The 27595-nt window shown below is 42.0% G+C and overlaps 4 protein-coding genes and 5 non-coding genes across 12 annotated transcripts in view; 2 read left to right on the top strand and 7 right to left on the bottom strand.

The window, feature by feature from the left end:
* Positions 1 to 5887, top strand: part of MAP2K1 (mitogen-activated protein kinase kinase 1) — a 77841-nt gene extending 71954 nt beyond the window's left edge. The window contains exons 8-11 of the mRNA XM_070420417.1: positions 801 to 865; positions 4546 to 4607; positions 4927 to 4972; positions 5689 to 5887. Coding sequence (XP_070276518.1) covers positions 801 to 865; positions 4546 to 4607; positions 4927 to 4972; positions 5689 to 5802 — 287 coding nt within the window. The 3' untranslated portion in view covers positions 5803 to 5887. The remainder of the gene's footprint in view (positions 1 to 800; positions 866 to 4545; positions 4608 to 4926; positions 4973 to 5688) is intronic.
* Positions 5888 to 8570: 2683 nt separating this feature from the next.
* On the bottom strand, positions 8571 to 12176 carry SNAPC5 (small nuclear RNA activating complex polypeptide 5). Of its 2 annotated transcripts, none has more exons than XM_070420395.1 (3): positions 12065 to 12176; positions 10264 to 10353; positions 8571 to 9491 (listed from the first exon to the last, which is right to left on the bottom strand). In XM_070420395.1, exons 1-3 carry the CDS (start codon positions 12152 to 12154, stop codon positions 9372 to 9374), a joined length of 300 nt encoding a protein of 99 aa, XP_070276496.1. In that variant the 5' UTR covers positions 12155 to 12176; the 3' UTR covers positions 8571 to 9371. The 2 variants fall into 2 exon arrangements, with proteins under 2 accessions (XP_070276496.1, XP_070276504.1); XM_070420403.1 differs by having other exon boundaries at positions 8571 to 9488.
* A 1589-nt stretch (positions 12177 to 13765) lies between these two features.
* On the bottom strand, positions 13766 to 18907 carry RPL4 (ribosomal protein L4). Its single transcript, XM_070420383.1, has 10 exons — positions 18823 to 18907; positions 17163 to 17334; positions 16847 to 16953; positions 16352 to 16490; positions 15801 to 15925; positions 15196 to 15325; positions 14768 to 14924; positions 14386 to 14469; positions 14165 to 14285; positions 13766 to 14082 (listed from the first exon to the last, which is right to left on the bottom strand). The coding sequence occupies exons 1-10, from the start codon at positions 18823 to 18825 to the stop codon at positions 13852 to 13854; spliced, it is 1269 nt and encodes a 422-aa protein (XP_070276484.1). The 5' UTR covers positions 18826 to 18907; the 3' UTR covers positions 13766 to 13851.
* Positions 15067 to 15136, bottom strand: LOC139000651 (small nucleolar RNA SNORD18). Its single transcript, XR_011469664.1, has one exon. It is a non-coding gene; the product is annotated as a small nucleolar RNA SNORD18 (small nucleolar RNA).
* On the bottom strand, positions 16026 to 16097 carry LOC139000643 (small nucleolar RNA SNORD18). The gene has a single exon (XR_011469663.1). It is a non-coding gene; the product is annotated as a small nucleolar RNA SNORD18 (small nucleolar RNA).
* LOC139000696 (small nucleolar RNA SNORD16) lies at positions 16547 to 16645 on the bottom strand. Its single transcript, XR_011469687.1, has one exon. It is a non-coding gene; the product is annotated as a small nucleolar RNA SNORD16 (small nucleolar RNA).
* Positions 17037 to 17108, bottom strand: LOC139000665 (small nucleolar RNA SNORD18). Its single transcript, XR_011469665.1, has one exon. It is a non-coding gene; the product is annotated as a small nucleolar RNA SNORD18 (small nucleolar RNA).
* On the bottom strand, positions 17524 to 17622 carry LOC139000685 (small nucleolar RNA SNORD16). Its single transcript, XR_011469682.1, has one exon. It is a non-coding gene; the product is annotated as a small nucleolar RNA SNORD16 (small nucleolar RNA).
* Positions 18908 to 19360: 453 nt separating the features above from the next.
* Positions 19361 to 27595, top strand: part of ZWILCH (zwilch kinetochore protein) — a 38255-nt gene continuing 30020 nt past the window's right edge. For 2 of the 3 annotated variants that reach the window (XM_070404018.1, XM_070404008.1), the window contains exons 1-3: positions 19361 to 19446; positions 22201 to 22252; positions 24604 to 24699. In XM_070404018.1, the coding sequence (XP_070260119.1) occupies positions 19394 to 19446; positions 22201 to 22252; positions 24604 to 24699 (201 nt within the window). In that variant the 5' untranslated portion in view covers positions 19361 to 19393. The remainder of the gene's footprint in view (positions 19447 to 22200; positions 22253 to 24603; positions 24700 to 27595) is intronic. The other variant, XM_070404028.1, reaches the window with a different exon arrangement.

The following is a 27595-nucleotide window of genomic DNA, read 5'->3' as shown; positions in this document are numbered from 1 at the left end:
TCTATTTTCTATCTCCATGGATTTACCTACCATTGTCTAATTTTAATAACAGTTGTGTGTGAGCACTATTATAATCTCTATTTTAGATATGAGGAAACTGAGGCACAGAGTGCTTGACTTGCAAAGGCCACATACACTTGGGATTGGCCAATTCTGGCTCCGAGGTGGTGAGCACTGTGCAGCTCTGCCTGCCTCTTTAACCTGAATAGGTGAAGTAAAGCTGGTACTCAGAAGATCCTGGCCCAGCCGTCTTCTAATAGAGGTCCTGCTAGGACATCCTGTCTGACCAGGAAGACCTGGTCTTTATTCTCATAAGGCCCACTTGGGAGAGGGCATGTATGAAGAGAGAAGCATTGGAGAGGCTGGTGGCTGCAGCCCCTCAGGCTGGTCTGTGACTCGGGAATATAAAAGGAAAAAAAAAAACACCAAGTTCAGGGAGAATTAAAACTAAGTTTTTTAGTTGTTTAGTATTACCTCATTTGCTCCTCTCTCAATATAAGGAAGGCAGACATAAATATTATCCAAAGCTCAAAACTAGGCTCAGTGACAATTAATTTGCCCAAAGTAAAAAACCTTTGATGTGGCAGAGCCCAGACTCATACCATGGCTGGCCTGGCTCTGTGACCTTTGCTGGTCCCCTGTGTGTTCAGGCCTGATCTGTGGCTGTTGTGTCTCTTTACTGTCCACTACCCTATTCTGGTCCCCGGGATCCATGACCAACACCTAGCCTCTTACTGGCAAAGACTTCTCCCGTCTGTTTCTGAGAAGTGTTTTCTTCTTTCTTTTTATAAAATCTGTAGCGTATGGAATGGACAGCCGACCGCCCATGGCAATTTTTGAGTTATTGGATTACATAGTCAACGAGGTAAGTACTGCATAGTTTCCTTGACCATGGAATCTACTTGGTCCTCTTAAGAAAAACTCACAGTTGAATTGACTGGGAAACCCGTGAGTCGTTCCCACAACATGGGCTGCTCGGGACCCAGGATCATGGGTTCTGCTTTGTGCCTCATGCTTTTGGAATCGAGTTGCTGGTTTAGAGGCTGCAGGAATCCCTTCCCCAGGGAACATCTTCAGGTAAGTTTGAGTCCCTCCTCTTTTCTCAGATTCAGGAGCCTCCACCTTACCCATTTACATTCTCATTTCTTGTGCACGTTCTATGTGCTAAAGACTGTGGGATGGCAGGAATGTGGTGAAGATCCAAAGATGGGAAAATCCAAAATCCCTGGTCTTAAAGACTGTTAGATTGTGTAGGGGAGGCAAACAAATGCACTTATAATTGCAAGATAAGGTTTGTCTTGTGCCATTTAAAAGCAATGAACAGCCCGGGCAGAGTGGCTCAGTTGGTTGAGCCTGTCCCATCACTAAAAGGTTGCCTGTTCGATTCCCAGTCAGGCACATACCTGGATTGCTGGGTCTATCCCCAGTCCAGGAGCATATGGGAGACAACTGATCAATGTTTCTTTCTATTTTTTCTTTCAGTGTTTCTAACATTGCTGTTTCCCTCCCTCCCTCCTTTTCTTTCCCTCTCCGTCCCTTTTCCTCTCCCTGCTTCCTCTCTCTAAGCATGTCCTGAGTGAGGATTAAAATAAAATAAAATAAATTAAGAAATGAACATAAAAAATTACAGCGTAGAAATATGGAGAATATTCACTATAAATTGTTGCATGCAAAAAAGATTATAAAATAGTATGTATATTATAATCACTCTCTCTCTTTTCCTCTCTCTAAAAATCAATTTTAAAAATAGTATATATGCATATATGTGCATATAAAGTCTAGAAAAGCAATACAATACAGATAGAATTATAGATGATTAAAGGTTTCTTTTTGCTTGTCACTGTCAGCTGACTTTAATACAAGGAATACATATTATTTGTAAATATGTATACCAATATGTTTAAATGAAAAAAAGTGATAGCTCTGGCTAGGTAGCTCAGTTTGTTAGAGTTTTGTCCCGAAACGCCAGGTTATGGGTTCGATCCCCAGTCAGGGCACATACGAGAATCAGCCAGTGAGTGCATAAATAACTGGAACAACAAATCGATGTTTCTCTTTCCCTTTAAAAATCAATAAAAAATTTTAAATGGTTAAAAAAGAAAAAGAGGGATCAAGGAAGAGATTGATAAGCATTCATCAAATTTGGGTGGGTTTGGGAGATACGGGAAGCTATGGACTAGCACCATGGTTGCTTAGAGGGGGTGGGGCAGGGCTGGAGGAGCTGGGCTGGGCTCAGGACAGGATTTCTGAGGATAGGGCCAGCACTCCTGGCCTCAGGAGCAGCATGGGTAGTGGACAATATGCATAAGCTCTGGTGTGTTTGGAAGGCAGTTGAAGGCCCCCATTCAGCTGGGTGTATAGGAAAGGGCATCATCCTGTTTGCTTCTTCCTCAAGAGACTAGTGGAATAACTTTTCATACTTTGTTACTGCTCTCTAAAACCAGATCCCAAAAGGCTCGTAAAGGTCCCCTTATCTATGACAAACCCGACAGGGAAGATCCTGGCACACCCTAGCAGTTAATAAATCACTGACTCTGGCTCAGTCTAGTGAGGTTAACTGACCTCTCTTTCCTGACTGCCCAGCTTTAAGCTCAGCACCATGGGACATAGAAAAGAAGTCCAGGATCTGATCTTGGCTGCTTGAGGACGCAGAAAAGGCCGTGTGCATTGCATTTGTGGTAGTCAGGAAAGCCATCCTCTGCTGGGACCTAAGCTGAGAGTGGTGCTTGGGAGCCATGGTAAGGGAAGAGAGGGCCTGAGGTTATATATGAGCTGCCAGTTGCCAGTATGCACTGCTTTCTTCCATATTTTCACATTTTCCTAATCATTCTCCAAGCACTGCTTGGGTGGGTCCAATGGGTTTTGTTGTCTTTTTATATAGGTGAGGAAACTGAGGCTCCAGGATGAAAGTGGCTCAGATTCCTCCCACCTAGAGCTATTCCTCCCTTAACACCTACTCCTCCCAACCCTCAGACCCCCATAACTTCTCAGGAGGCTGGGCTGTGTGGCGACAGGTGCATGCACCTCACGCTCTCCTGGTGCACTTTCCCGCCCTTGCCTGGCCCCCTCCTACTCAGCACTGGCCTGGCCTCTGGAGGCTAAGCTCTGGTTTCACCCGTGAATGCTCCCTTCATATTTCCCTCAGCAGCAGTCTGCAGGGTGGGTCTAAGAGCTGGGTTTTAGTCCTAGACCTCAGATTAGGCTTATTCACCTGCTGTTCTTTTTTTAAAATATATTTTATTGATTTTTTTTTTTTTTACAGAGAGGAAGGGAGAAGGAGAGGGATAGAGAGTTAGAAAACATCGATGAGAGAGAAACAATTCAGGTGCTTTCTGCACACTCCCTACTGGGGATGTGCCCACAACCAAGGTACATGCCCTTGACCAGAATCGAACCTGGGACCCTTCAGTCCGCAGGCCAACGCTCTATCCACTGAGCCAAACCGGTCAGGGCTCACCTGCTGTTCTTATAAGGCATTCAGGGGAAGAGGGCTAGGCTAGAATTTTTTGGTAGTGTTATTATTTAACTTTTAGCCTTGAACCACCTGTTTATTTGGGCAACCCAACAGAACAATGGCATCCTGGGTTGGGTCTGGGTGTCATCTCACAAGGAAGCTGCACACAGCCCAATGCAGGTCACATGGGTGGGTCATGTTTTCTGAGCCGTGTGCAGGGTGCTGCAGGGCCTCGTCCTGGTAGCCCTGAGTGATGTCCACCATGCACCCTTGGAAAATGAGCTGTGGCCAGTGTTCTTGCTCTGGTGACTGCAAACAGCTTCATTCCCGGAGTGAGCATGCAGCTAACATTCTTCCAGACCCAGCCTCTGCCAGTTAATGTTTTATTAACCTTTCTCTGCTCCTTCAGGGCTTAGAAGGGGGATATACATTTTGTTTAGCTAGTTAGCCTTCAATGACTTTCACAGGTGCTGCCTGAGCTAGAGTATGCCTGGTGGTTGCATATACCCCTAGCTGCTGCTATTAATTGCTGGCTATTTCCATGCCACATTCCAAGATTTACTGTCGTAGAGTGTGAGGTGGAAAAGGTCATGAGGCCCTCCTCATTTTATAGAAGGGTAAACTGAAACTCAAGAGGAACAGTGATTTGTTCAGTAACTAAACAAGTGAGTGGTTCTAGCTGGTTTGAGACCAGTGGTTCCACCAGAGTGACCCAGCAGCCAGCCATTGGCCCTGACCCTTGACCTTTCCTTGACTGGATAAAGGCAGCACTGCCCAGAGACAGGGTTGGAGAGGAGAGATGCCTGGGGCAGGAAGCCAAACATTTATTTATTTATTTATTAAAGATTTGTTTTATTTATTCCTCACCTGAGGATATGCTATTCGTTTTGAGATAGAGGAAAGGGGAAACATCGATTGGTTGTCTCCTATATGCACTCTTACCAGGGATTGAACCCAAAACCCGTGTAAATGCCCTGACTGGGAATTGAACCCGCCTCCTTTCGGTGTATGGCATGACACTCCAAGCAACTAAGCCACACTGGCCAGTGCAGGAGGCCTGACATTTCTTATGTGTTGCCATGTATTTGCAGCCTCCTCCAAAACTGCCCAGTGGAGTATTCAGTCTGGAATTTCAAGATTTTGTGAATAAATGGTAAGTTGGCTCCCTGTTATCTGGAAGAGTACCCATTTTTGTAAGGTTCCCCACCCCACCTGACAATTGCAGTCGGTAAAATAGCCACTACTTTTGGCACTTGCTCTACATGGATTGGCATACTGCCTTTTGACCTTAGTTCAGCAAGCATTTATTAATGTTCTGTGGGCATGATATTGTGCTACAAACAGGAAGGTCAGTAAGGCTCAGGCACTCCTCAGAGCCTATGGGGTGTGGGGAGCACAGGCAGGCAAACATAAGTAATTGGGTTAGAAGCAGCTCTAGGCAGCAGCTCTCATGTTCTCTTTCTCCTTTTAAGCTTAATAAAAAACCCTGCAGAGAGAGCAGATTTGAAGCAACTCATGGTAAGTCCATTTATTTCAGATTCTTATACTACCTGTTTATTCATCTGTTCTGTCAGTCATCCATCCAGTGCTTCCTGAGCCCATTCTCTGCTCTGCCTTGATCACGGCAGTGCAGCTGGCCCTGCTGCAGGATACCAGATCAGTCCCCTCTGTCCTCCCTCCCACCAGTTTAAAGGAGAAACTGGGGTGGCCCTGCAGACCTGGGAGTCCAGGAGTCACGGGGACCGTCTTTTTCTTCTACTGTCTCACCTTATATTCAGCACCCTCCCCAACGCTACTCTCCATCTGCACTTGCCTCCTCTTGTTTGGTGGTGGTGGGAGCCGGAGGAGTTGGGAAGTTCTAACACAAATATGAGCTTACATGGCTTGTAGAGCCTGTACAGTGTAATATACACTTTCAAGTCCATCAGTTCCTTTGTTCCTTCTAACAATGGAGTGAGACACTGAAGGCAGAGCTATTATCCCTATTTTACAGCTCAGAGAGCAGGCTCAGGGAAGTGAGCAAATTGCCCCAGGCCTCACAGCTGGTGTGATTGGCAGAGCCAGGCAGAGCTGGACTTTTGTTCTTCAGCTGGCCCTGCTTTTCTGGCCCCCACTATTGCTCAAGGGCAGGCTCCGGGAGCTCCTTCCAGATGTGGCATAAGCTCTAGACCTACCAGGACTCTTGAATTCTTGTTTTTTTTTTAACATCACTTCCTCTCTTTCCTCACATGCAGGTTCATGCTTTTATCAAGAGATCTGATGCTGAGGAAGTGGATTTTGCAGGTTGGCTCTGCTCCACCATCGGCCTTAACCAGCCCAGCACACCAACCCATGCGGCTGGTGTCTAAGCATTTAGGAAACAGCAAAGAGCGAGTTCCTGCCCAGTGGCATGTCATGTTGCTTTCGGGCTTTTCCCATGCCTCTGTTCAGATTGCATTTCACATACGACAAAGGATGAACTCAGCATGTGCCAAAATTCTCTTCGTGTCATTTTTAATATTACCATCCTTATTCTGTTATTATTCCCTAAGTGGATTGGCTTTGTGCTTGGGGCTGTTTTGTGTGTGTCAATGTTCAAAACATGTGCAACGTTGAATTACAGTGAAACCTTGGCGACTGTGAGTAGTCTTTCTTACTGAATATTGCACTGCTCTCCCCTCACCATGATTGGCTGGCCACCTGTATTTTGGGGGATTCTTTTGATACTTGGTGGTACTTCATTCTTGCTGGGCGTACCTTCTTTCTACTTGAGGAAGGAGCCTTGTGAGAGCCTTCACAGGCAGTGCATGTGAAGCATGCTTTGCTGCTATGAAAATAAGCATCAGAACGTGTATGTCATGGTATTTTATTATGTTTTTGCTTTTGGTATAGAATTCAGCAATTTCCATCAAAATCTAGTCAGAGCCCTTCACTGCCATGATAATTGGGGCTTCACCAGTCTGTCTACTCTGATGATTTATAGACTTCTGGTTATATTTCTATATTTATTTTTAAATATACTATATGGATACTTAGTGGTATCTGTCTCTTTAAGTTTGGATTAGTGTTTCTAAAATGGAGTTACTTTGAACGTTACAAGTGTATCAAGGCATTAAAATGTATGCGATTTACCTTTCCCCAAATCCAAGTAAAGATGCTATTGTAAACAAGTGTGTATAGTGCCTAAAAATTGTACGAAAATCCTTTTAACCATTTTAATGCAAATGTTTAACAAATCTAATCTCTTACTCTAATAAATATACTATCAAGTTAAAAGGCTGAAAGATATATTTCTACTTTTGTGGTGTCTCTAATACATAAGAAATCAGGGGATTTAGCCAAGCATTATTTGTGAGGGGAAAGATCAAGACAGAAAGGGGGTCTGAAAGGTGAAAATGCCACCCTGAGGACATCACTGCTTTGGACTAAACTAATAGGGCTTCCTGAAATTCCCATCTTTGGACTTTGTCCAACTCTTCTCAGCAAACACCCTAATCTGTGAATCTTCCAACCACCTTTCCCGTGGACCTGTGAGTAGATCCCATCTGCTCCTTCTGTCTCTTTATGTAAGGGAAGAGCAGTAGGTGGGTGGGCTGGGAGGGGTGCCAGCGTGCTTGCAGGAGCGCCTTGCTGGTGGTGAACAGTGCCTGGCTGGCATTGGAGCCTCCACTGGGATGGTCTGTCCATGCTGCTTTGCTCCACTGAGCAATGGTTTCCCTCTTTCACTAGTTACACTTTACACCTTTCTGAAGAGGAGGAATATCTGGCGTTAGTTTTGTTATGTCTGTGAGGTGGCAGTGAGGTCACAAAAAAGCTATATCCGAGCTGGCCACTGGTACCCATTCCTTCTTTGGAAAGTGACTTTTGGAACTTGAGGTCCATGTGAGGCTGCCTGGTCAGCACCTCTTCAGACCTCATTTTCTTTTTTGACAGGGCAGAAAAAAAGAAAACCAAAAAAATATAGAAAACCAAAGTGAATATACAGGTGGGCAAAAGTAGGTTTACAGTTGTGAGTACGTAAGTTTATTCAGATGTTCATTGTTCTTCCATAGAAATAACTGTAAACCTACTTTTGCCACACCCTGTATATTTAGAAACAAAAAGCCTATTTTGTTTTCAAATTAAAAACAGAATTTGGGTAAATCTCCTGAGCAGATAGTTCCACTCCAGATCTATCAGAGCTTGGAACTCAGCCAGGATTTTAAAAACTGGTCAGGGTTCTACACTGCTGCCTTAGCTAGTCAATATTTTTTTCTTGCTATGAGGCTAATATCTGTTCTAAGTCAACAGTCTACCGTATACATTTTTGACATATAAATATTCAGGCTGAGGTTTAAGACCCACACCTTCCTCATACTGTCGTTTGCTAACAGGTAAAACGTAACCACTACTGAGAATGTCTCATTAAAGCAGGTAAATTCTATCTGAGACGGAAGGAGTGATGTAACCTGTATCTTTTGAGGGGTGTTTTTAAATTCTCTATTCATATCCAAAGGTACTACATTTTGAGAGGTAAAGGATTCTTTTCCAGTAATTACTAAGATCTCAAGAATGATGCTCCCTGCATCAGTCTTGCTATGTTGAGTTCTGCATGTCAAATTCCTTCCTCAAACTTCTTCCTGAAATACCAACAGTAGTTGGGTTTTTCAGTATATTTTTAGCATCTCACAGGAACCTGTGAAAATCGCAAGAGCAGGTACAAATACCCTCATTTTACAGATGGGAAAGTGAGAGTTGCAAAGATGTGAGAGGGCAAGCGATCAGATTTTCTAGCTTTTAGAAACCCATGCTCATATTTTAAATTAGACCCCCAAAATGTATGCCTTGAGGCTTTTTATTGAAAAACTATCTTCACATTGTGTTTTCTGAGAAGCATGTTCATTTAAACTTCCTGCTACTTCCTATAAGAGGAGCTCAAAATAACTTTAATGAAATGTTGATTAACAAACATATCCATGTTCTCTCTTCTGGAACAGTTACATAAGACGTCCTGCTTGAGGAGGTTCTTTGTGTTTTGTTTGGCTTTTCTGTTGCATGGACAGGGCAAATAACTTTATAAAGTTAAGTAACTATTTAACTGTACATTTAATGGGAAAGGGACAGTATGCAGAAATAAATCTCAACTTCAAACACTAAGTTTTAACAAGCACTTTTTCTATAAAATCTCTTTATTATAATAATCCAATCTCCCAAGCATAGTGATTCCTTCTTAACAGCACATTTCTTCCGAAGTTCAGAAATGGGTTTGAAACCATCCTGCTGGCTGTCCTGTTTTCCCCAGAGGAGGGACTGATCCGCTTCTCTGTTGCTATCTGGAAACCAGCTAGCTGCTTGACGGCTACTCATCTACAATTTATTTCTATGCACATTTTATCATTGTGATGTCTCAACCTAGAAGTGATTACAGCCACACAAAACAGTCCGCAGTGGCAGTATGTTGCGATGTCACTGAGAGGTGGCAACATCTGGTGCTCCCAATTGGTGTTCTGTCCTCCTTGTCATCTCTCTCTCCTAGACTTTGGCTATGTTTACAAGCGTTCAATGGTATGCAAACAGCCTTTAATTGGTTTGCTTAAAAGAGGCATTGTTGATTGAAAAGGCTGCCTTGTACTTACACTCTGCCCTTTTGGCAAATGCCAGACTTGCTCAATAGCATTTCAGAGGAAATCTTCTGTTTTGAACACAACTACTGGATCTGACCAGAATACAGACACGGCACCACCCATATTGCTCAATGCAAAGACAATGCATCTTTGCTTTTCTATATGTCACTAATTTTTGTTAAAGCATTCTGAAACTTGAATTATTATACACATCCTCCTAAAGGTCTTGCTTCCTTTTAAAGCAGGCCATAGGGCCCAGGGCAAGAATACTTTAGAGAAAGTTTCTGCGACTTACAAATTTAATTTGTGTAACTAACCCTGGCTCTTTCCCCACTTCACGAATCTGATTCTTCTTCCTCCTCCTCCTCCTCCTCTTCTGGTGCATGGCTCCTTGTGCTCAACTCCAGTGCAGTTTGGTTGATTGATGCTTCATTGTCTACATGCACCACCATCTGCTTTAGCCAAGGACATTATGAATTAGTAGAACACTAGTCTCAAAACAGTAAATTCTTAAAAATGGTTTAAAACCAAATATCAATTGTGTATTCATTCCCAGTATTTACCACTAAGAGGTATGGCCACTTTCTTCTTTCTCCAAATTCTACCCTGTCCGCCCTCCACCCCAACCCGAATTGCCAAAATGGGAGGATAAATGCCCTAGATTTGACAGAATGTTACCTGATTTACAACAGTGTTTCTTACGTAAGAATTATGCTGCTTTCAAATGGTTTTAAGTGGCTTCACACACAACTGAGAGAGCTGCTAAACTATGGTATATTTAGAAAGATGATTTTACTGATTTAAAGTGGGCATTTGGTAAGAGGAGGATACAATGAGGACTAGAACTCACTTTTTAGCACGATGCTTTGTAGTTGAAGCTACACTATTTTTGAACCCAAACTTATTCGTGGAGCAGCAAGAGGTTTGACATATCCTGCAAAGATCTCCACTCTCCCTGGGTTCATTAGAGTAACTAGACTCGAGGATGGATGACTAGGATGCGGAGGCAATATAAGTACCTAATTAATAAGTCAATATTAAATCAATCAAGGTGTAACCAGCAAGGCTGTTCCCTGACTAAATGAGCAATATCGAATAGCCAGTTTATCAAACTAGAATATTCTTATCAGTACTTCCCAGAGTTCTTTTGTCTTGATAATGTAATTTACACCGACAGCAGAATGGACTTTGCATTTGCTCCCTAGGCCTAAACTTGATTAAGCTTACATCATGTGACTGTTCCTGTGCAGCTGGAGAAGACGGCATCTCATCCTCTCTTCTAGAACTAATCATTGATTGGAGGGCCAATTCTTCAACCTAGAAAAGAAGAATTAAGAACATTTTCCTTACTATTTCACTGGTGTGGGAAAATTTACTATCCATGCTGTAAAAAGTTGGCATCATAAGTGGAAACAGTGGAATCTCCCTGCAGCTCCCAGGAGAAGGGTGGGGGATCTTAAGCTTTCCCTGCCTTTTAAGAAAATGACCAAAGCAAGCCTCCAGCCCCGTCCTCTGGGGTGCACAGGTGTTCTGACTGAGCAATGATCCACTAGCCCAGATCAAGCGATTGGGGGCGGGGGGGGGGGGGGGGGGGGGACGGACACACAAAAGTGAGCCCTTTAAAAAGCCAAGTGTCATCTTCTGATGCCACTGAGGGCAGATTCCTTAGGCTTGAGCTTCTCTACCTATTGCTGAGACACTAAAGGCAGGAAAAATGGAAGTGTTTCCAGGAGAATAAAGAAATTTAGGCTTTGGAGGTCGTTATCAACACACACACACACACACACACACTTTAGGTGCCTTTGCAGGTCCTGTGGTGCTTTGAGAACGTAAATAACTGTAAGCTATCACAACTGTCCTGAGGAAAAGTGCGTATTATTTTGATACATGTCACAGTTGTGTACAAAGCTTTTCAGTTTACAAAGGGCTTTCATTTGGACTTAAAAATCCTGAAGAAACCCTAACTGGTTTGGCTCAGTGGATAGAGCAGGGGTGGGCAAACTTTTTGACTGGAGGGCCACAATGGGTTCTTAAACTGGACCGGAGGGCCGGAACAAAAGCATGGATGGAGTGTTTGTGTGAACTAATATAAATTCAAAGTAAACATCATTACATAAAAGGGTACGGTCTTTTTTTTTTTTTTTTTTTTAATTTTATTCATTTCAAACGGGCCGGATCCGGCTCGTGGGATGTAGTTTGCCCACGGCTGGGACAGAGCCTGGGCCTGCGAACTGAAGGGTCCCAGGTTCGATTCCGGTCAAGGGCATGTGCCTTGGTTGCGGGGACATCCCCAGTAGGGGATGTGCAGGAGGCAGCTGATCGATGTTTCTCATCGATGTTTCTAACTCTCTATCCCTCTCCCTTCCTCTCTGTAAAAATCAATGAAATATATTTTAAAAATCCTGAAGAAGGGTGCAGTAGGAGTTATCAAGATCATTGCACTGAGGCTGAATTACGCAAAGATCTGGGAAGAGGCCCTGGTGGGCCTAAATCTCTCCTCCCAGTGAAAGCCGTGTATTCAATAACCACTCCAGGGAGAAAAGCTACTGGGAACTCTGCGACAAGTCTTTTCTCTCGGGCCTCGTTGTCCTTTTCGCACAATGGGAGAATGTGCGAGTCTCTTCTAGCTTTGCAATACTAGAGCTGTTTCAAGCGGCAATACGAGCGAGGAAATAGCGGCTAGTAAATGCCTTGCGAGCTCCGGGGAAGAGGCCGGTGGGCGGGGAACATCAACGCGAGCCTTCGGGAGGTGGCACTTCCGAAGCTCCCTGCACTTCTGGAGTGTCGGGTGTGGGAATGAACTCGCCAAATGTGCAGACTGCTGGGCCTCAACCTAGACCTACAGGGTCAAAATTCTGAGGTGGGCCTTCATTTTAAAAACAAGCCTGCCAGGGGCTGCTAAGCCACCAGATCAGCGCCCCAACCGCCTGGTGAGGGTGGGATCACCAGCCGCAGGGGGCCGCTGCAGACACCCGGGTTCGCGCAGAGCCGGGGTGGGGTGGGGGGGCGGTGGGGGCCGCGGGGTCACCTTGAGCCGGTTCAGCTGGTCGTGCAGTGCCGCCTTCAACCGGAGCAGCGTCTCCTCCTCCTTGCGCAGCTCCTGGAGCCGGCTCAGCATCGCGTCTCCACACGCCCTGATGGCTAGGCGCTCTGTGATGACGTCACCGAGCCCGCGCTACCGGAAACGGAACAGCAGGCCGGCTGCACGTGCGCCGAAGCACTTCCTGCCCGCTCCACCCAGCCTAAAGTGGGGGTTTTAAGGTTATAAAAACTAGACTGGAGTAATGAGCAGAATTCCTAAAGCACAGGCCGTTGGAGCCATAGAGAATCTGAAGGTAAAAATGCTGAAGTATCGCCCTAGCCGGTTTGGCTCAGTGGATAGTGTCGGCCTGCAGACCAGAGTCCCCAGTTTGACTCGGATCAAGGGCTTGTACCTTGGTTGCAGGCTCCTCCCTGATCTCACATGTTGTCTTTCCTTCTCTTCCACTCTCCCTAAAAATCAATGCAAAAACATCCTCCGTGAGGATTAACTAAATAAAAGCTTAAGTAGGGCCCTTGACTTGGTTCTGTTGGTTGAAGCATTTACCAATACACCAAAAGGTCGTGGGTTCCATTCAGGTCAGGACATACCCAGGTTGCAGTTTGATCCCCCCGTTGGGGGGCGGGGTGTGTGTGTGCTTATGGGAGGCAACCCATCCATGTTTCTCAAATTGATAAACTTCGTAGGGTAAGGATTAACAAAGCTCGTGTCCAGTTGCAAATGCTTCAGGTGGGACAGTACTCCCACTTCCAATGTGATGTTACAATGAAGTGGTTAATGAAAATGCACAAATCCTACAATGCATCTTTTAAAGCAGGGACTAACATTACCAGCATTTAGCACAGACAGGTGCAAGTGCCCTACAGCTTTTGTAGACCAAGATTCCATTTTAAATGTTTCCCAGTATGTCGGTGCAAATTAGACTATGAACATAAAGCAGCTGACAATATTGGGGGTGGTGTCTTTAAATACTGGGAAACTATCTCTTGAATACGCAAATTGGAGTATCATACATCAACCTTGCTATGGATCTTGATTCCAATGGGAGAAAAATCAAGATCCAGACATGAGTCAATTCTAGAGTGGCAAGACATTCAGTGACAAACTAAAAGGTTTAGAAACATAACACGCTTGTGTGTACATTTTTCTGCACCATGCTTATCAAATCAATGTATTCATTCCTTAGTAAAACTGAATACACAAGTGGTTCTGAAAAATACTTCTGGCACTTTCCCAAGAGCCAAAATATAAGCGGGTGGCAAACACCCTCCAACAGTGTTCTATCATAGTGGGTTGCAACAAGAACGCTTCTCAGAACATGCTTCTTACCGCTGCACCTCAAAACATATTCTGATTCTGCCCTCTTGTGGTTACTGAAAATGTCCTAACTTTATGTAATTTTCCTAAGTTGTTTTTTTCCCCGGTGGTGGAGGGATGGCTAAATCTTAACAGCTTCTATATATTTAAGACAAGTCTTTCAACTATTGCTTTCTCAAGACATTACTTACAAAATGGATTTTACATCTGGATTTATGGAACATCCCTCTTTTCATTCAACAGCATAGATTTTGTATAAACCCAATGCTCCGTTGTAGACCAAGACTAACAAATGAAAGGCTGAAATTATGGAGAACAAAATGTCAATTAAAAAAAAATTGTAACCAAGATTCACAAAACAAATGCAACAAGTTATGTTTCTCATTGCCTTTGATCATTTTTATTCAAAATTAGCTGTCCAAAGTGATTTGACTGTTATGGAATAAACAAATGTAAGTTTATGCCACAGGCTTCTTTTCTTCTGTGGTGGGTTTCTTTTCTGCCGGCTTCTTCTCAGCTGCTGGTTTCTTGGTAGCTGCAGCCTTTTTCCCTACCAAAGGCTTCTTCTGCTTCTTAAGGCCAGCAGCCTTCTTTCCTTTCTTCCCTACCACAGGCTTCTTGCCTGGAACACCCTTCTCATCTGATTTGGCTTCTAGTGCTGCTGCTGCTTTATCCACCCGAAGCTTGTGCTGCAACAAATTAAGAAGAAAAAGCTAAGAATCAAATTCTCTAAAAAGGTATCCTCTATGCAAAAGCCAAATCATCGCTTACGTTCTTGGCCTGACGAAGAATGGTGTTCCGGCGCATAGTCTTTGCATATGGGTTTAGCTTCAACATGATTCTCAGGTTTTTCAGTGGATTCTTCTTCAGGACTCTGCGGTGAATCTTCTTGCTATAAAAAGGTAGACACTATATTAACATGTTATTTACATTAAAAATAACCAAGTATATTGAGGTTGGGGCAAGAATTACTATAAATATCACAACTTTACCGTGGTGCTCGGAGGGCTCTTTGGATCTCTGGGCTTTTCAAGATTCTGCTAAGGTCTGTATTGAGCATCTTGTGCATGGGAAGGCTGAAAGAAAAACCAAGATGTTGAAAATAGATGCCCAATCTTATTTCTCATGTGATTAACATGAACCTCAACAGAAGATAAAGTTTTAACCATTTAAAAACTCTCCAGAATTCAATTGAAATTTCCAACTACACCACCACTTCTCAGAGTATCTTACCATTTCAGTATATTACATCTGTATATAAGGGGAAATAGCAACAAAGCAATCCATTATTTAGAAAACAAGAAAACCAATTCTGAATGTAAATATCCATAATATAAAAATTTATGTTCAGTTTATGAACATAAGAACACTCACTTGTAGTTACTCTTGAGGGAGGCAGCTCTACGCCAAGTGCCATACAGCTCATCTAACTTGCGGAAAGCACTTTCAGTCCAAATGCAGAAACGGCCCACATGCCCTCCAGGTGCAAGTTTCAAAATGTTCAGTTTGCTTACATTAAGCAGAGTAATTCCTTTTAAAGGGAAAGGAGAATTAGGGAGCATATATTTAAAAACATAAATCATCCTTATGGCTTATGTGCTAGATAAGATACCTTAGAACCATCATCAACTATGAAGTTTCAATCATTAACTGTACACTCACTCATTCAGCCAAGAATCAGACATTCCACAAAATCATGTGCTTCAGAAACACGGACCATTAAGCGGAATCTCATCATAATAAAAGCTGAGTAAGCATGCATAGTATGGGCAATCAAAACACGTAGGCAATACAAGAATTACCAGGGATGTTTCTGAAGGCTTTGATGATACCGTTGTCCTCATTATAGATGATACAAGGTCCCCTGCGCTGGATACGACGACGGTTTCTCATTTTGCCCTTGCCAGCCCTCATTCGCTGAGAGGCATAGACCTAACAAAGTGAGAAGCTTTAGTATTCTGATTAAGATGATCCCAATAAGATATTTTGTTACAAAACACCATTTTATAAATAAAACTGAGATAAAAATGACTTCTGTAACACTAAAACAGCTACAAATGGCAGAATCCAAGCTCAAGTACTGTGACCCACTGTGTAACGACATCTCCATCAATGATAGACCACAGATAGGCAGTGGTACACTACACTGCCTAACTGTGTAATAAGCAGGCTACACACCATCTAAGTTTGTGTAAGTGCTTTATGATAATCACATAACAAATCACCTAACAATTCATTTCTCAAACTGTGTCCTTGTTAAGCAGTATCCGACTATAATATGGTTCCAGAATCCTTGTTCCCACATCCAGGATGTATAGTTAATACTGCCCTTCAGCAATCTTTTCAAAAAAATTCTGAAAAATTTGTGAGGACTACCAAAACCTATAAATGTGTTCATTAAACCTACCTTTTTAATATCATTCCAGGCCTTAAGTTTCTTAAGAAGCAAAACAGCCTCCTTGGTTTTCTTGTAGCCTTCAACTTTATCTTCAACCACCAAAGGAAGTTCAGGAACTTCCTCAATACGGTGACCTGACAAAGCCAATTAACACTGACCTGGTTACCTTGAACCTTTTGAAAAATTGAGCAGCACTTTATATAACCCACAGAAGCAAAACAGTATACAAATTGCCAAATCAGCACTTCCACAAATATCATGTGTTTCAGAAACACGGACCAATGAAGTGGAATCTCATCATTTTGACAGGTAAAAGTAGAATAGGCAACATGAAGTTTAAATGGTAAGTTTCTAATATGCTAAATCACTGTGTTTAAAGCACTTCGCCAGTTACATAGCACTCTAATGACTGATTTGTTAGAATTAGTATGTAATAAACTTAGTCAGGCACTCTGGGATGAATAGTTTACATGTTATTATTAACATAATGAAGAGGTACAGGTGAAGGATGGGAAAAGTGGGTATTTGTTATCACTCCTACGATACACAATATCACAAACCTTTAGACATGACCAGTGCTGGTAAGGCCGAGGCAGCAAGGGCAGAGCAGATGGCATATCGTTTCTGTGTTGTGTTTACTCTACGGTGCCAACGGCGCCAGGTTTTGGTTGGTGCAAACATGCGGCCCCCACGACACATCTATTTTTCCCAGTTAAGAATCACATTTCTCAAATATTAGGGGGAAGAGATTGTCTTGCTCAGTAAGAATTTTCGTCACCCTTCTGAACCAGCTGACTGACAGCAGGCAACTGTCGCTGAGAACAGAGTAGGACGCAAATTACGACATCATTGCAAGTAAAACTTTCTCTAATGTCTAGCACTTATTGTCTTTAGTATTTAACAAAAAACCTTCCAGATTCCAGATCTGTCTAGAGTTATCTGGATGCTATTAGTTTTTTGGACAAAAATATCTTCAAACTAACATGAATAAACCAGGTCAAGTCTGCTGAATTCGGTGATGGCTGACCAGTCTAGGTAGTGCCCACAAAGGATACATTTCCAAAAGCACCCTGGCCAGAACGATGAGTTCCACCACCTCGGACTCTGGGAATTCGAGCCACAGCTCTGCCAGTACCCCAGGACTCGGCACTGGTTTGATGACCTGAAATTGGGAAAGAAATAAAATAAAATAAAAGTTTTAGCTACCCAACCATACCACTGTGACTATTATGCATAGCAGCAAACAGCATCAGAACATCCAGGAAAATCATCTGATTCAGAAACACGGACCAATGGAGTGGAATTTCATCACTACTGTTTAAGCAGCTCTTAAAGTATCAACTGATAATGATAAAAGACCTAAATCCATACCTGCCAATTCACTGACAGCATAGGGCTGTCTATTGTTTTTGCGCAAGTTGGTGTGAACAAAATTCACAATATCTGGTCGAATGGGAGCCTTGAACACAGCAGGCAAAGTGACATTTTTGCCAGATGTTTCCCCCTTTTCAGAGTACACAGATATCAGTGGACGAGCACACGCCTGGGGAAAAGAAAAAGATATTTATACCAACAAGCAATGTCAGAAGCACTCCTCTTATGTGCCAACAATTCCATTAATTGCTCTGTTACAAAAAACGAGTTTGGTGGGGTAGGCATCCCTTACAGCTAAAACAAAGGCTACGTCACCAATATACCAAGTCTGTTAACTCAAACAAAGATTAGTATGTCTTGCTCAGTAAGAATTTTCGTCACCCTTCTGAACCAGCTGACTGACAGCAGGCAACTGTCGCTGAGAACAGAGTAGGACGCAAATTACGACATCATTGCAAGGAAAACTCTTAACGATTAGAATGAAGTCCTGCCACATAAAAGAGTGGCTTACCATCGAACTTTCCAACCAAAGTTTACAAAGCAAAATGACCAAAACTCTATTTTAGGGCTTGACAGCGTTAAAACCACTATCTAAACTCTTTCACCCCAGATGGTAACAAACCTTGTCTACCACAACTCTACTCTCCCAACAGTTCCATCCTTGCCCGCTTCATCCCGCTCTAAACACCTCTCCCAAAATTTACTGGAGTAAAAACACTGGTTGTTCCTTTTTGCTCCACCTTCTCCAAAGACTTATCACCTGAAAATAGAACGTAAGTTCTGAGGTTGGCCCCTACACAATATGCTCAGCCTCACCCCCCACCATTCTCTTCAGAGTAAAGATCCCTCTCCTACCTGCATCTCCCAGACACTAGCAGGCGCCCTCCCCACCTTCCTCGGATTCCTGTTTAAAGCCCAACGACCGCCTCCCTTCCCCGTTCCTCATGCCCACAGCTCTCACCACCACCAATCGGTACTGTATTCACACCTAACTCAATCACGGCCCAAACATCAGACCGATAGTTTTTTTGCCCATTTTGTTCACTCAACTCCCCATGCCCAGCACACTACATAGTATATATAAAAACATTCCTTGTGGAAACGCGGTACACTTAACATTTGCCGTGCAACGAGCTGGCTGTCAGCGAAAACATTTAGGGGACACCGAATAGGAAAAACTAATTTTTAAGGTAAGAGGATCAGAATGCTTCTGATAGTGGCGATTCTTAAGGCCAACATACGGGAATTCAGAAAAACTCTCTTAACAAAATCTCGTAAGACCGAACATTCCTTACTAATCAGCACATGGAGATCTAGGGCCTAAAATGGACTCCCCACCGTCCGTCTTAGGGCCCAACAACTTCCAAGTCTTCCGCAGAGCTCTGCTTTCTAAGAACAGAAAGCTAGAATGCCGAAGTCCTCTGCGTCCGAGAACGCCTGGCGGCCTGGGCCGCTTCCAGGGCGCCCGCGCCGGAGGCCCACGTTGCCAAGATGGCTGCCCTGGAGCCGCACTACCCGGCTCCCCTCAACACACAGGCGCATTCGGTCCTCTCCTTTCCCTTGCGTTCCCTTCTGAAAACTTATGCTCGGAACCCTCGATCCATTCCTGCCAGGTCCGACAGCAGGGGAAAGCCCAGCCGAGAGAACTTGCACTCACCATGGCGGGGAGAGGAGAAGGCCACACTCCTCTCTACCCGGCGGCTCCCACAGGAAAAGGAAGTACCTAGCACTCCCGCGTTCTATATGTCACCTTCGACTCGTTCCCCACCCGGCTCCGCCTCAGGGCCAATCCGGAGACACACATGCCTCTCTACCACTCTGAAAAAATAAAAAATAGCACGTTATTTGTTAATCTGAGTCAAATGACGGTATCTATTGGCTTCTAGAGTCAACAATAGCGTTTAGAAACGAGGGACTCCTTTTGGCGGAATAATTCCGAAGTGGGCGTGGTCAATCTCGCGAGATGAGGTGTCTTCCTTGCAACTACTGTACCGTATTTTAATTTTTTCTTAGGGAAGTGAAAAGTTATTGGGAAAGTTTTTTTAAAAAGCTACTGGGAAGGAGAAACCCGCTGTGTGCTTGAAAGCAAGAATTTCACTTGTGAACTAACAGGACCTGCGGCGGGCGGTGGAAGTAGTCCCGGCGGGGGCGGGGTCGGGCGCCGGGCTTCCGCCTCCCGCGCGAAGTTTGGTTTGGACGCCTGGGATCTGCTGTTAGACGGAGGCGGGATGTGGTCGCGAATAAACCGGGCCGCCGAGGAGTTTCACACGCGTCTCCTGCAGTGAGTCGTAGCTCCTGCTGTTGGCTAGGTTGCGAGGACAGCGTTACTCCCTCGGGGTATCTATATGCCCCCCAAGCCACTTGCCGCAGCCATGGGCATCAGCGCCTTGTCCGTTCTCGGTGGCGCGTACGTTAGACTGAGCTTTCCTGGGCTCCGGGGGTGACCCGCCCCAGTGTGGCCCTGTGGTGTCGTTTAGGAGAGAATATCTGTGCGTTATCGATCGTGGTGGGAGGTGACAAGTTTTCCAAGAGGCACCTTATTCATTCGGGTAATGCACACGCCTTGCAGGATGGTGGAGGCACTTTTCCTGTGTATGGAAAACCAGGTGTTGGCACCCTTCACCTGTGCAAAGCCTTCCGGTGTGAAACTTAACTGCTGTGTAGCCTCTTCGAGATAGTTATCATGTGAGCCACGGTTATGATAAAGTGTTGGTGTGTTGGCTTTTTAACGTACCTTTATGTCACTGTGCTGTAAGATTGCATTTTATTCTTTTTAAAAAAATATGTTTTCATTTATTTCAGAGAGGGAATCATTGATCGGCTGCCTCCTCCACGCCCCCTAGTGGGGATTGAGCCGTTAACCTAGGCATGTGCCCTGCCGGGGCATTGAACCCTGACCTCCTGGTTTATAGGTCAGCGCTCAACCACTGTGCCACACCGGCCGGCGGCATTTTATCCTTATAGTGAAGTGATAGTACCCAAGGGGACTCCGTCTAGTCCTGCATCCGACCCAATAACGGAATCCAGGCGCCCTCAGATTGGAGCGTGAATCAGAATCACCTGGAGGGTTGGCAAAACAGCTTGCTGGGCCCCAGCTCCAGGGTTTCTTATTTACATCGTAGGTCTGGGTGGGGCCGAAGAATTTGCCTTTCTAGCACATCACAGGTGAAGCAGATGCTGCTGGCCTCACACCCTTTGAGAACCGCTGGTATAATCTCACCCCTTGTTTTCTAAACTCTATACATTTTCATTGTTTATTGCTTTTTTCTGCTTACAAAAGTGGTTATTGTTGTCAATTTTTTGATCATTATAGAAAGAACACTAGCTTTTTAAAACTAAGACTGTCTTGGATAGCTTCCAGCAGGAGCGCCTCTGGATCTTTTTGTTTTTATTAATGGCTATATACTATTTCATTCTATGGTTTGAGAAATATACACATGCTTGAGAAATTATGGCTGAATGATTGATTGTCATCTCTGAGTTGTACATTAAAGACAGACATCTTTAAGTCACAGTCTTGTCCAAGTGGCAAAAGTGAATCAGTCTCAAGCTTATATTTCCCGTTTTATTTCAGTAAATCATAGAGTAGATGAAATAATAAATGGTGTCCTGAAACAATTCCATTGGGTTCCTTTAGGACACTAACGATTCTTTGCTCACTCGGTTGATTGAGTGCCCTCCTGTGCATGGAAGGGTTGCCTGTTTGATTCCTGGTCTGGGCACATGCCCAGGTTTAGGGCTTGATCCCTGGTGGGGGGTGTGCAGGAGGCAGCCAAGGATCCATGTCTCACTCTCAAATCGATGTTTCTCTCTCTCTCTTCCTCTTCCTTTTTCTCTGTAAAAATCAATTAAAAATCTTAACACAAAAGAATCTTTCCTCTTTCAGAGCATATAGCGGGCTGATGTGCATTTTGGTATGTTAATGGTTTATAGTTTTACATGCTTTGAAATCACTATTTTAAAATTCTCTTGACTGTTTAACAAAAACATTTTTTTTTTATTACAAAAATACAAAAAACCCTGGCCAGCTTGACTTGGTGGTTAGAGTGTCAGCTGAGCACGAATGGCCATGGGTTCGATTCCTGGTCGAGGGCACGTACCTGGGTTGCAGTTTTGATCCGTAGCCCTGGTTGTGGTGTATGCGGGAAGCAACCAATTGATGTATCTCTCACATCAATGTCTGTCTGTCTGTCTGTCTGTCTGTCTCTTTCCCACCTTCCTCCCTCCTTTCCACTCTCTAAATATCAGTGGACAAAATATCCTCTGGTGAGGAATAACAAAACAAAAAAAGTTGAATTCTCTTGACTGAAATGATAGTTTTGTGCTTACATTGTTATTTTATTATTATTATTGTTTTTGTTGTTAAAATTTCCATTGATTTTTAGAGAGTGGGAGAGGGAGAGAGAAACATTGATGTGTGAGAGACACATTGATTGGTTGCCTCCCACATGTGGCGGTGGATCTAGCCTGCAACTGAGGTATATGCACTAGACTGGAATTGAACCTGAGACCCTTCAGTCTGCAGGCCAATGCTCTAACCATTGGGCAACCAGCTAGAGCTAATGTGATCAAATTTACTAATTTTTTGTAAATTTTTTTGTAACAACTCATAAAATTAGAGGGAGGATAGATGTTACCATTTTAGCTGTAGAAATCTAAGGCCTGGGTCTCTTAAAATAACTTTTCTGTGGTGGCCTAAAACCCAGTCATTTTTACTTCCCAAAAGTCATGTGGTAAATTACATTTTAATAGTAACTAGTCATGTATTTTTAAAAAGAGTAGAGCTGCCTCTTAGAAGCATTTGTGCCCAATTGTGGGCAGCAGTCTATTAATCTCTACTATATCTCTTTTTTCTATTTCTTCTTAACCTAAAACTCTTTTCTGCTTTTTTCCCCTCTTCCCAATTATGCCTTAAGGCTGCCATGTCTACTTTGCATTTTGCTTTTCTCACTGTTGTCACACAGGATGACTAACTCTTGAGTTGAAATGACAGAATTCTGTAACTCTATTTTTCACATGTGGTTCTGTATCACAGGGAATTTGATGAAGAGAAGAAAGGAATCTGTAAAGACCCATTTATCTATGAGGTATGAAAATTTTTTTTGGTTTTTAAAAACAACTCAATAATCCTAAAATTGTGTTTTAAAAGTTGGGTTTATTGAAGTTAATTTAAATAGAGTAAATTTCATCTTTGTAGAGTGCAGTTCTAGGAGTTTTTATAAATGCATTTAGTCATATAACCATCCCCATCAAGATAGAGAACATTTCTGTCACTTCCAAAAATTTCCTCATGTCCTTTTATAGTCAACCCTCTCTCCTGTTCCCAGTGCCTGGCAACCACTAATCTGTTTTCTATCTCATTTTCTGTCTTCTCTTTTGCCTTTTCCGTAATTTCATGTAAATAAAATCATACAGTATGTAGTCTTTTGGGTTTGACTTCATTAATGAGTATAATGCATTTTGGATTCATCTTTGTTGTTGTGTGTATTAGTCCATTCCTTTATATTGCAGAACAGCTTTCCATTGTGTGGATGCACTACAGTTTGGTTATCCATTTACCACTTGGATTATGTCTAGTTTGTGATAGTTATGAGCAAAGCTGCTATAAATATGTATTGATTTATTAAGCATCCAATATATGCCAACCGTTCTATAAGTAAACTCCCCATAGAGTTTAATCCTTAAAGTAATAAGTAAACTAAGGTAAATTACTTACTATAAGACAAATAAGTTCGGGAAAAATAGTCATAAGTGATCAAGGTTAATATCCATATTTTAAAAATATATTAAAACTCTTTAAAATCAATTAAGAAAAAAGACAACTATAATAGAAGGACACAAATAAGTAATCACAGTTAAAAAAAGCAAATATAGGTATCTTACACTATCTGAATTCTCACTAACCAAACTCAGAAACTTAGTATATCCAGGTAAATGTATTAATCCCTCCCTGAATTCTTGCCACTTGACATCTATATTAGTTTCTTAGGGCGACTGTAACAAAGTACCACAGATTGGTTTGCTTAAAACATCAGAAATGTATTCTCTTACAGTTCTGGAGACTAGGAGTGTGAAATCAAAGTGCCTATAGGGCCATGTTCCCACTGAGGCTCTGGGAAAGGTTCTTTCCTTGCCTCCTCCTAACTTTTGATTTCTAACAAATCCGTGGCTCTCTGAACTTGGTATCTAAATGCTTCAATAGCTAAAATAAGAAATTAAACATTTAAATAATGAGAGATACTTGTCAATAATAAGCATATTAGAGACTGTTCATCTTCATTTAGTGATCAAATAAATGAAAATTAGAACAATAACGAGATACTGTTTTCTTTTTTAAATATATTTTTATTGATTTCAGAGAGGAAAGGAGTGGGAGAGAGAGATAAAAACATCAGTGATGAGAGAGAATCATTAATCATCTGCCTCCTGCATGCCTCCCACTGGGGATGGAGCTTATAAACCGGGCATGACCGGGAATCGAACTGTGACCTCTTGGTTCATAGGTCAGCGCTCAACCACTGAGCCACGCCAGCTGGGCAGGATACTATATTGTTGCTATGAGACAGTAAAAATAATGAAAATGCTCAGAAAATACCTTGTTGACGTAAGTGACAGGAACACAAATGTGTGGGTATGGTATATTTGAATGGCAAATTGACAATATTGATATGATTTTATATATCCATCTTAAAAAAGTAATCCAATTGTTCTTTTAATAAGGAATAACTTGAAACTACCTAAATGTCAAACAATGTGAAATTATTTATATGATGTTAGAGCCATGATACTAGACAAAGAACATTTAATGGCATGGAATTTCATGGTATAAAAACTATTAGAATATCCTATTTTTATTAAGCAAAATCTTATCTATATCTAAATAATAGATACATTTTAATTTAAATAGATTTATTTATATGCCTGGAAAAAGAGCTGGCAAAATACGTACCAGTAAGGCTAATAACAGTAATGATTACCCTGGCTAGTAGAATTATAGGTGAGTTTTTAAAAATCTCTTTCAGCTATCTATTTTCAGACTTTTCTACAATAAACATGTATTGTGACTGGAATGAAAGACTGCATTTCCTATAAACTGATAAAGTTCTAAATTCTATAGTTCTATCAGAAGAAAGCATAACATTTTGTAAGGGGTTAATTTTGTGGTACTTAAAAATAAATACCATGTGATTAGAGCAAAAGGTTGTCAGCGTGATCCTAATTAAAAGACAGGGTGCATTTTAGTTGGGCCTTGAAGTGTGTGTAGATATAGATATGAACTACATTTTCTACACAGGAAAAATAATGTGGGCAAAGAGTAAATGAAATCTTTTAAAACATTGTGTCTGTTCAAATTCTCCTTTCCAGTTACTTGCATGGAACTTGTCTTTATATATTTGTGCAAATATTAATCATATAAAACATTATCTGTTTTTAATAGGCTGATGTCCAAGTGCAGTTGATTGGCAAAGGCCAACCAAATCCTTTGAAAAATATTCTAAATGAAAATGATGTTGTATTCATCTTGGAAAAAGTGGTAAGTAGTGCTTGGGCTTTGTGGTTGTTCTATTCTTGATAGCCAAATTTGGTTTAATGGGAATAATCTCAAGTGTATACATTTTTTTATCAGCATTTTTTTTGTTAATCCTCACCTGAGGATATTTTTTTCATTGACCTTCAGAGAGAGTGTGGAAGAAATGGAGTAGGGGTGGGAGAGAGAGAAACATTGACGTCAGAGAGAGACATTGATTGGTTGCCTCTCACATATGCCTCTACTGGCGATTGGGAACCTGCAACCGAGGTACATGCTCTTGACTGGGAATCAAACCTACGACCCTTTGGTCAGTGGGTCGGCACTCTAACCAGTTATAGCCAAACCAGCCAGGGCAACATATTTTAAAAAATGGTTTCTAATTCTTTTAGGAATAAGTAAGTACAGTGTTGTCCAATAGAAATATAATGTGAACCACATATGTAATTTAAATTTTCTGGTAACCTCATTAAAATATAAATGAGTGAAATTATCATACAGTAAAATTTACTTTTAAGAATGTTATTAATAGAAAAAAAAGAATGTTATGAATAGAATTATACAGTATGTCTTTCACTCAGTTTAATGCTTTTGAGATTCTTCCAAGTTGTGTGTGTATCAGTGATTCATTTCTCTTAATCGTTGAGTGGTGTCTCATGGTATGGATATACCACAGCTTATTTACGTGTTCACCCTTTGAAGGACATTGGGTTGTTTTCAGTAATCATGAAAAGAGCTCCTATAATCATTTTTGTACAAATTTTTGTGTGCACATAACTTCTTTTAAAATTATTAATGTATTTTTATTGATTTCAGAGAGGAAGGGAGAGAGAGAGAAACATCAATGATGAGAGAGAATCATTGATTGGCTGCCTCCTTCACACCCCCAGAGCCTTGCAACCCCAGCCTGTGCCCTGACCAGGAATTGAACTGTGACTTCTTGGTTCATAGGTCATCGCTCAACCACTGAGCCATGCCAGCCGGGCTGCACATAACTTTTCTTTACAGTAAGTACCCAGGAGTGGGATTGCTGGGTCTGAAATTAGGTGTAGTAATTTTTAAAAATTTAATCTAATATATCTGAAATTATAATTTTAAAACCTAATTAATATAGAAATCATTAATCAGATATTTTAAGTTCTTTTTTCATACTATGTCTTTAAAATGTGGTGTGTATTTTACACTTACATCTCAATTTGGCTGGCCACATTTCAAGTGCTCGATAGCCACATGTGGCCAGTGGCTACTGTGTTGAACAGCACAGCATACGTAGCTATGACACATGGAAATTCTACTTTATTTTGTTAACTGTAACAAGAGGGACTTCTTATTTTTTTGTATCATTTTATAATTACAACCTTAATCCTTTTTGTTTTAATTATGTAACTGTTTTGGCAGTTATGGTTTTTATTGAGTGCTGTTAATGGTTGCTTGGAGCAACCATTCCTTTGCTTACATCATTTCCTGAAGTAGATAGGAACAGGCTCTAATAGGGAAAGTGAACGTTTCTTTAGAAGGAACACCTCTGTCTGCTTTACAACCCTCATGCAGTCTAGATAGACATTGTGGTGAATGAACTAGGAGCTCTTTATTTTAAATGCACACACAAGAAAACTCCTTTCTTTTTTTAAAAATATATTTTTATTGATTTCAGAGAGGAAGGAAAGGAAGAGAGAGATAGAAACATCAATGATGAGAGGGAATCATTGATTGGCTGCCTTCTGCGCACCCCCCACTGGGGATGGAGCCCGCAACCCAGGCATGTGCCCTGACTGGAATTGATCCTGGGACCCTTGAGTCCGCAGGCCAATGCTCTATCCACTGAGCCAAACCAGCCGGGGCAAGAAAACTCCTTTCTGAGGAGGGGAACTTCTTTGTCTTTTAAGTTAATGAATGGGTGTTATTAGTGCTTATCTATGATGGGCAAATGCTTGGAAAATAATTATAGGTGAATTATGTGGTTGAATTTAGACTTTTGTTATGGGGAGAATGGGAAATGTATGTATGTAGGAGAAAAGCTGAGAAAGTTAAATTATCTTGGAAATGGTAAAGATGAACAGAGGGCATTTGTTGAAATCTGGGTTAGGATTCTAGGGAGAATGCAGCTTTGAGTTTTAAAGAGTTACCTGTAATTCATTGAGGCCCTGGCATTTTTGGACGAAGAACAATTAAAATGACCTTTGTTTCTGCAAAGATCAGTGGAGCTTAATGCATGATTGTTGAAAAGTAGAGTAGAGGAAAAAATGGTATTTCTTGGGTACCTCTAGTTTAAGGAACTTTTTGGAAAGCCAGACCTGCAAGGGAATGAAATCTGAAATCTTGCAAAAGAAATTCAAAGTTGAGGAAACATCTAGGTCTGATACTTATTAACTCTGCAGAGGATTTACTGCTAGAAGAGGCTGCCTAGATTCAAATGTTGGCTTTGCACTCAGCAGCTGTGTTATTATCCTAGGCAAGTTATTTAACCATTCACTATCTCAGTTCTTCCATCTTTAAAACAGAGTTAACAATAGTTACAGTCTCAGGGCTTTTATGAAGAATAAAAGAAAACATAGAACAGTAAATGGTACCTAGTAATGCTCAGAAAATGTTAACTCATAATTATTGTTATTATTGGCAATTCTGAGCTAGTTAAGTAGTTAAACACATAGATATCAGAACCCTGTAACACAAAGAGACTTGTGATAGCCCTAAGAGGAATAACTTTAAGGAATCTTCACATTTGGGAAATGAAGAATCTGACAAAATCAGGGAGTCTCCGATGTTTTTTCCCCTTGGTATTTTGTCTCTAGCATTTTGTGCATGTTGGGACACTTTTTTCTCTAATGACATCAGATGCTTCCTTTATTAGTAGGAACTTGATAGGACAGTGGAAATGCTTCTGATGGCAAGATGAGTTGGT

This window comes from Myotis yumanensis, unplaced genomic scaffold (genome assembly GCF_028538775.1).
Source record: "Myotis yumanensis isolate MYYU_CA2020_CCGP unplaced genomic scaffold, mMyoYum1.0.hap1 SCAF_1, whole genome shotgun sequence".
Taxonomy (NCBI): Eukaryota; Metazoa; Chordata; class Mammalia; order Chiroptera; family Vespertilionidae; genus Myotis; species Myotis yumanensis.
Note: the sequence above shows the minus strand (reverse complement) of the source record. Positions and strands in the feature narration are given on the sequence as shown.

Coding starts and splice junctions, on each gene's coding strand:
- RPL4 (XM_070420383.1), bottom strand. Junction 16,954..17,162: donor TGCTGTCAGTGAATTGGCAG/GTATGGATTTAG, acceptor TCCCAATTTCAG/GTCATCAAACCAGTGCCGAG. Junction 14,286..14,385: donor AGAGCCCTCCGAGCACCACG/GTAAAGTTGTGA, acceptor ACCTTTTTATAG/CAAGAAGATTCACCGCAGAG.
- SNAPC5 (XM_070420395.1), bottom strand. CDS start 12,154: ATGCTGAGCCGGCTCCAGGAGCTGCGCAAGGAGGAGGAGACGCTGCTC. Junction 10,354..12,064: donor ACCAGCTGAACCGGCTCAAG/GTGACCCCGCGG, acceptor CTTCTTTTCTAG/GTTGAAGAATTGGCCCTCCA. Junction 9,492..10,263: donor CACAGGAACAGTCACATGAT/GTAAGCTTAATC, acceptor CCTTGGCTAAAG/CAGATGGTGGTGCATGTAGA.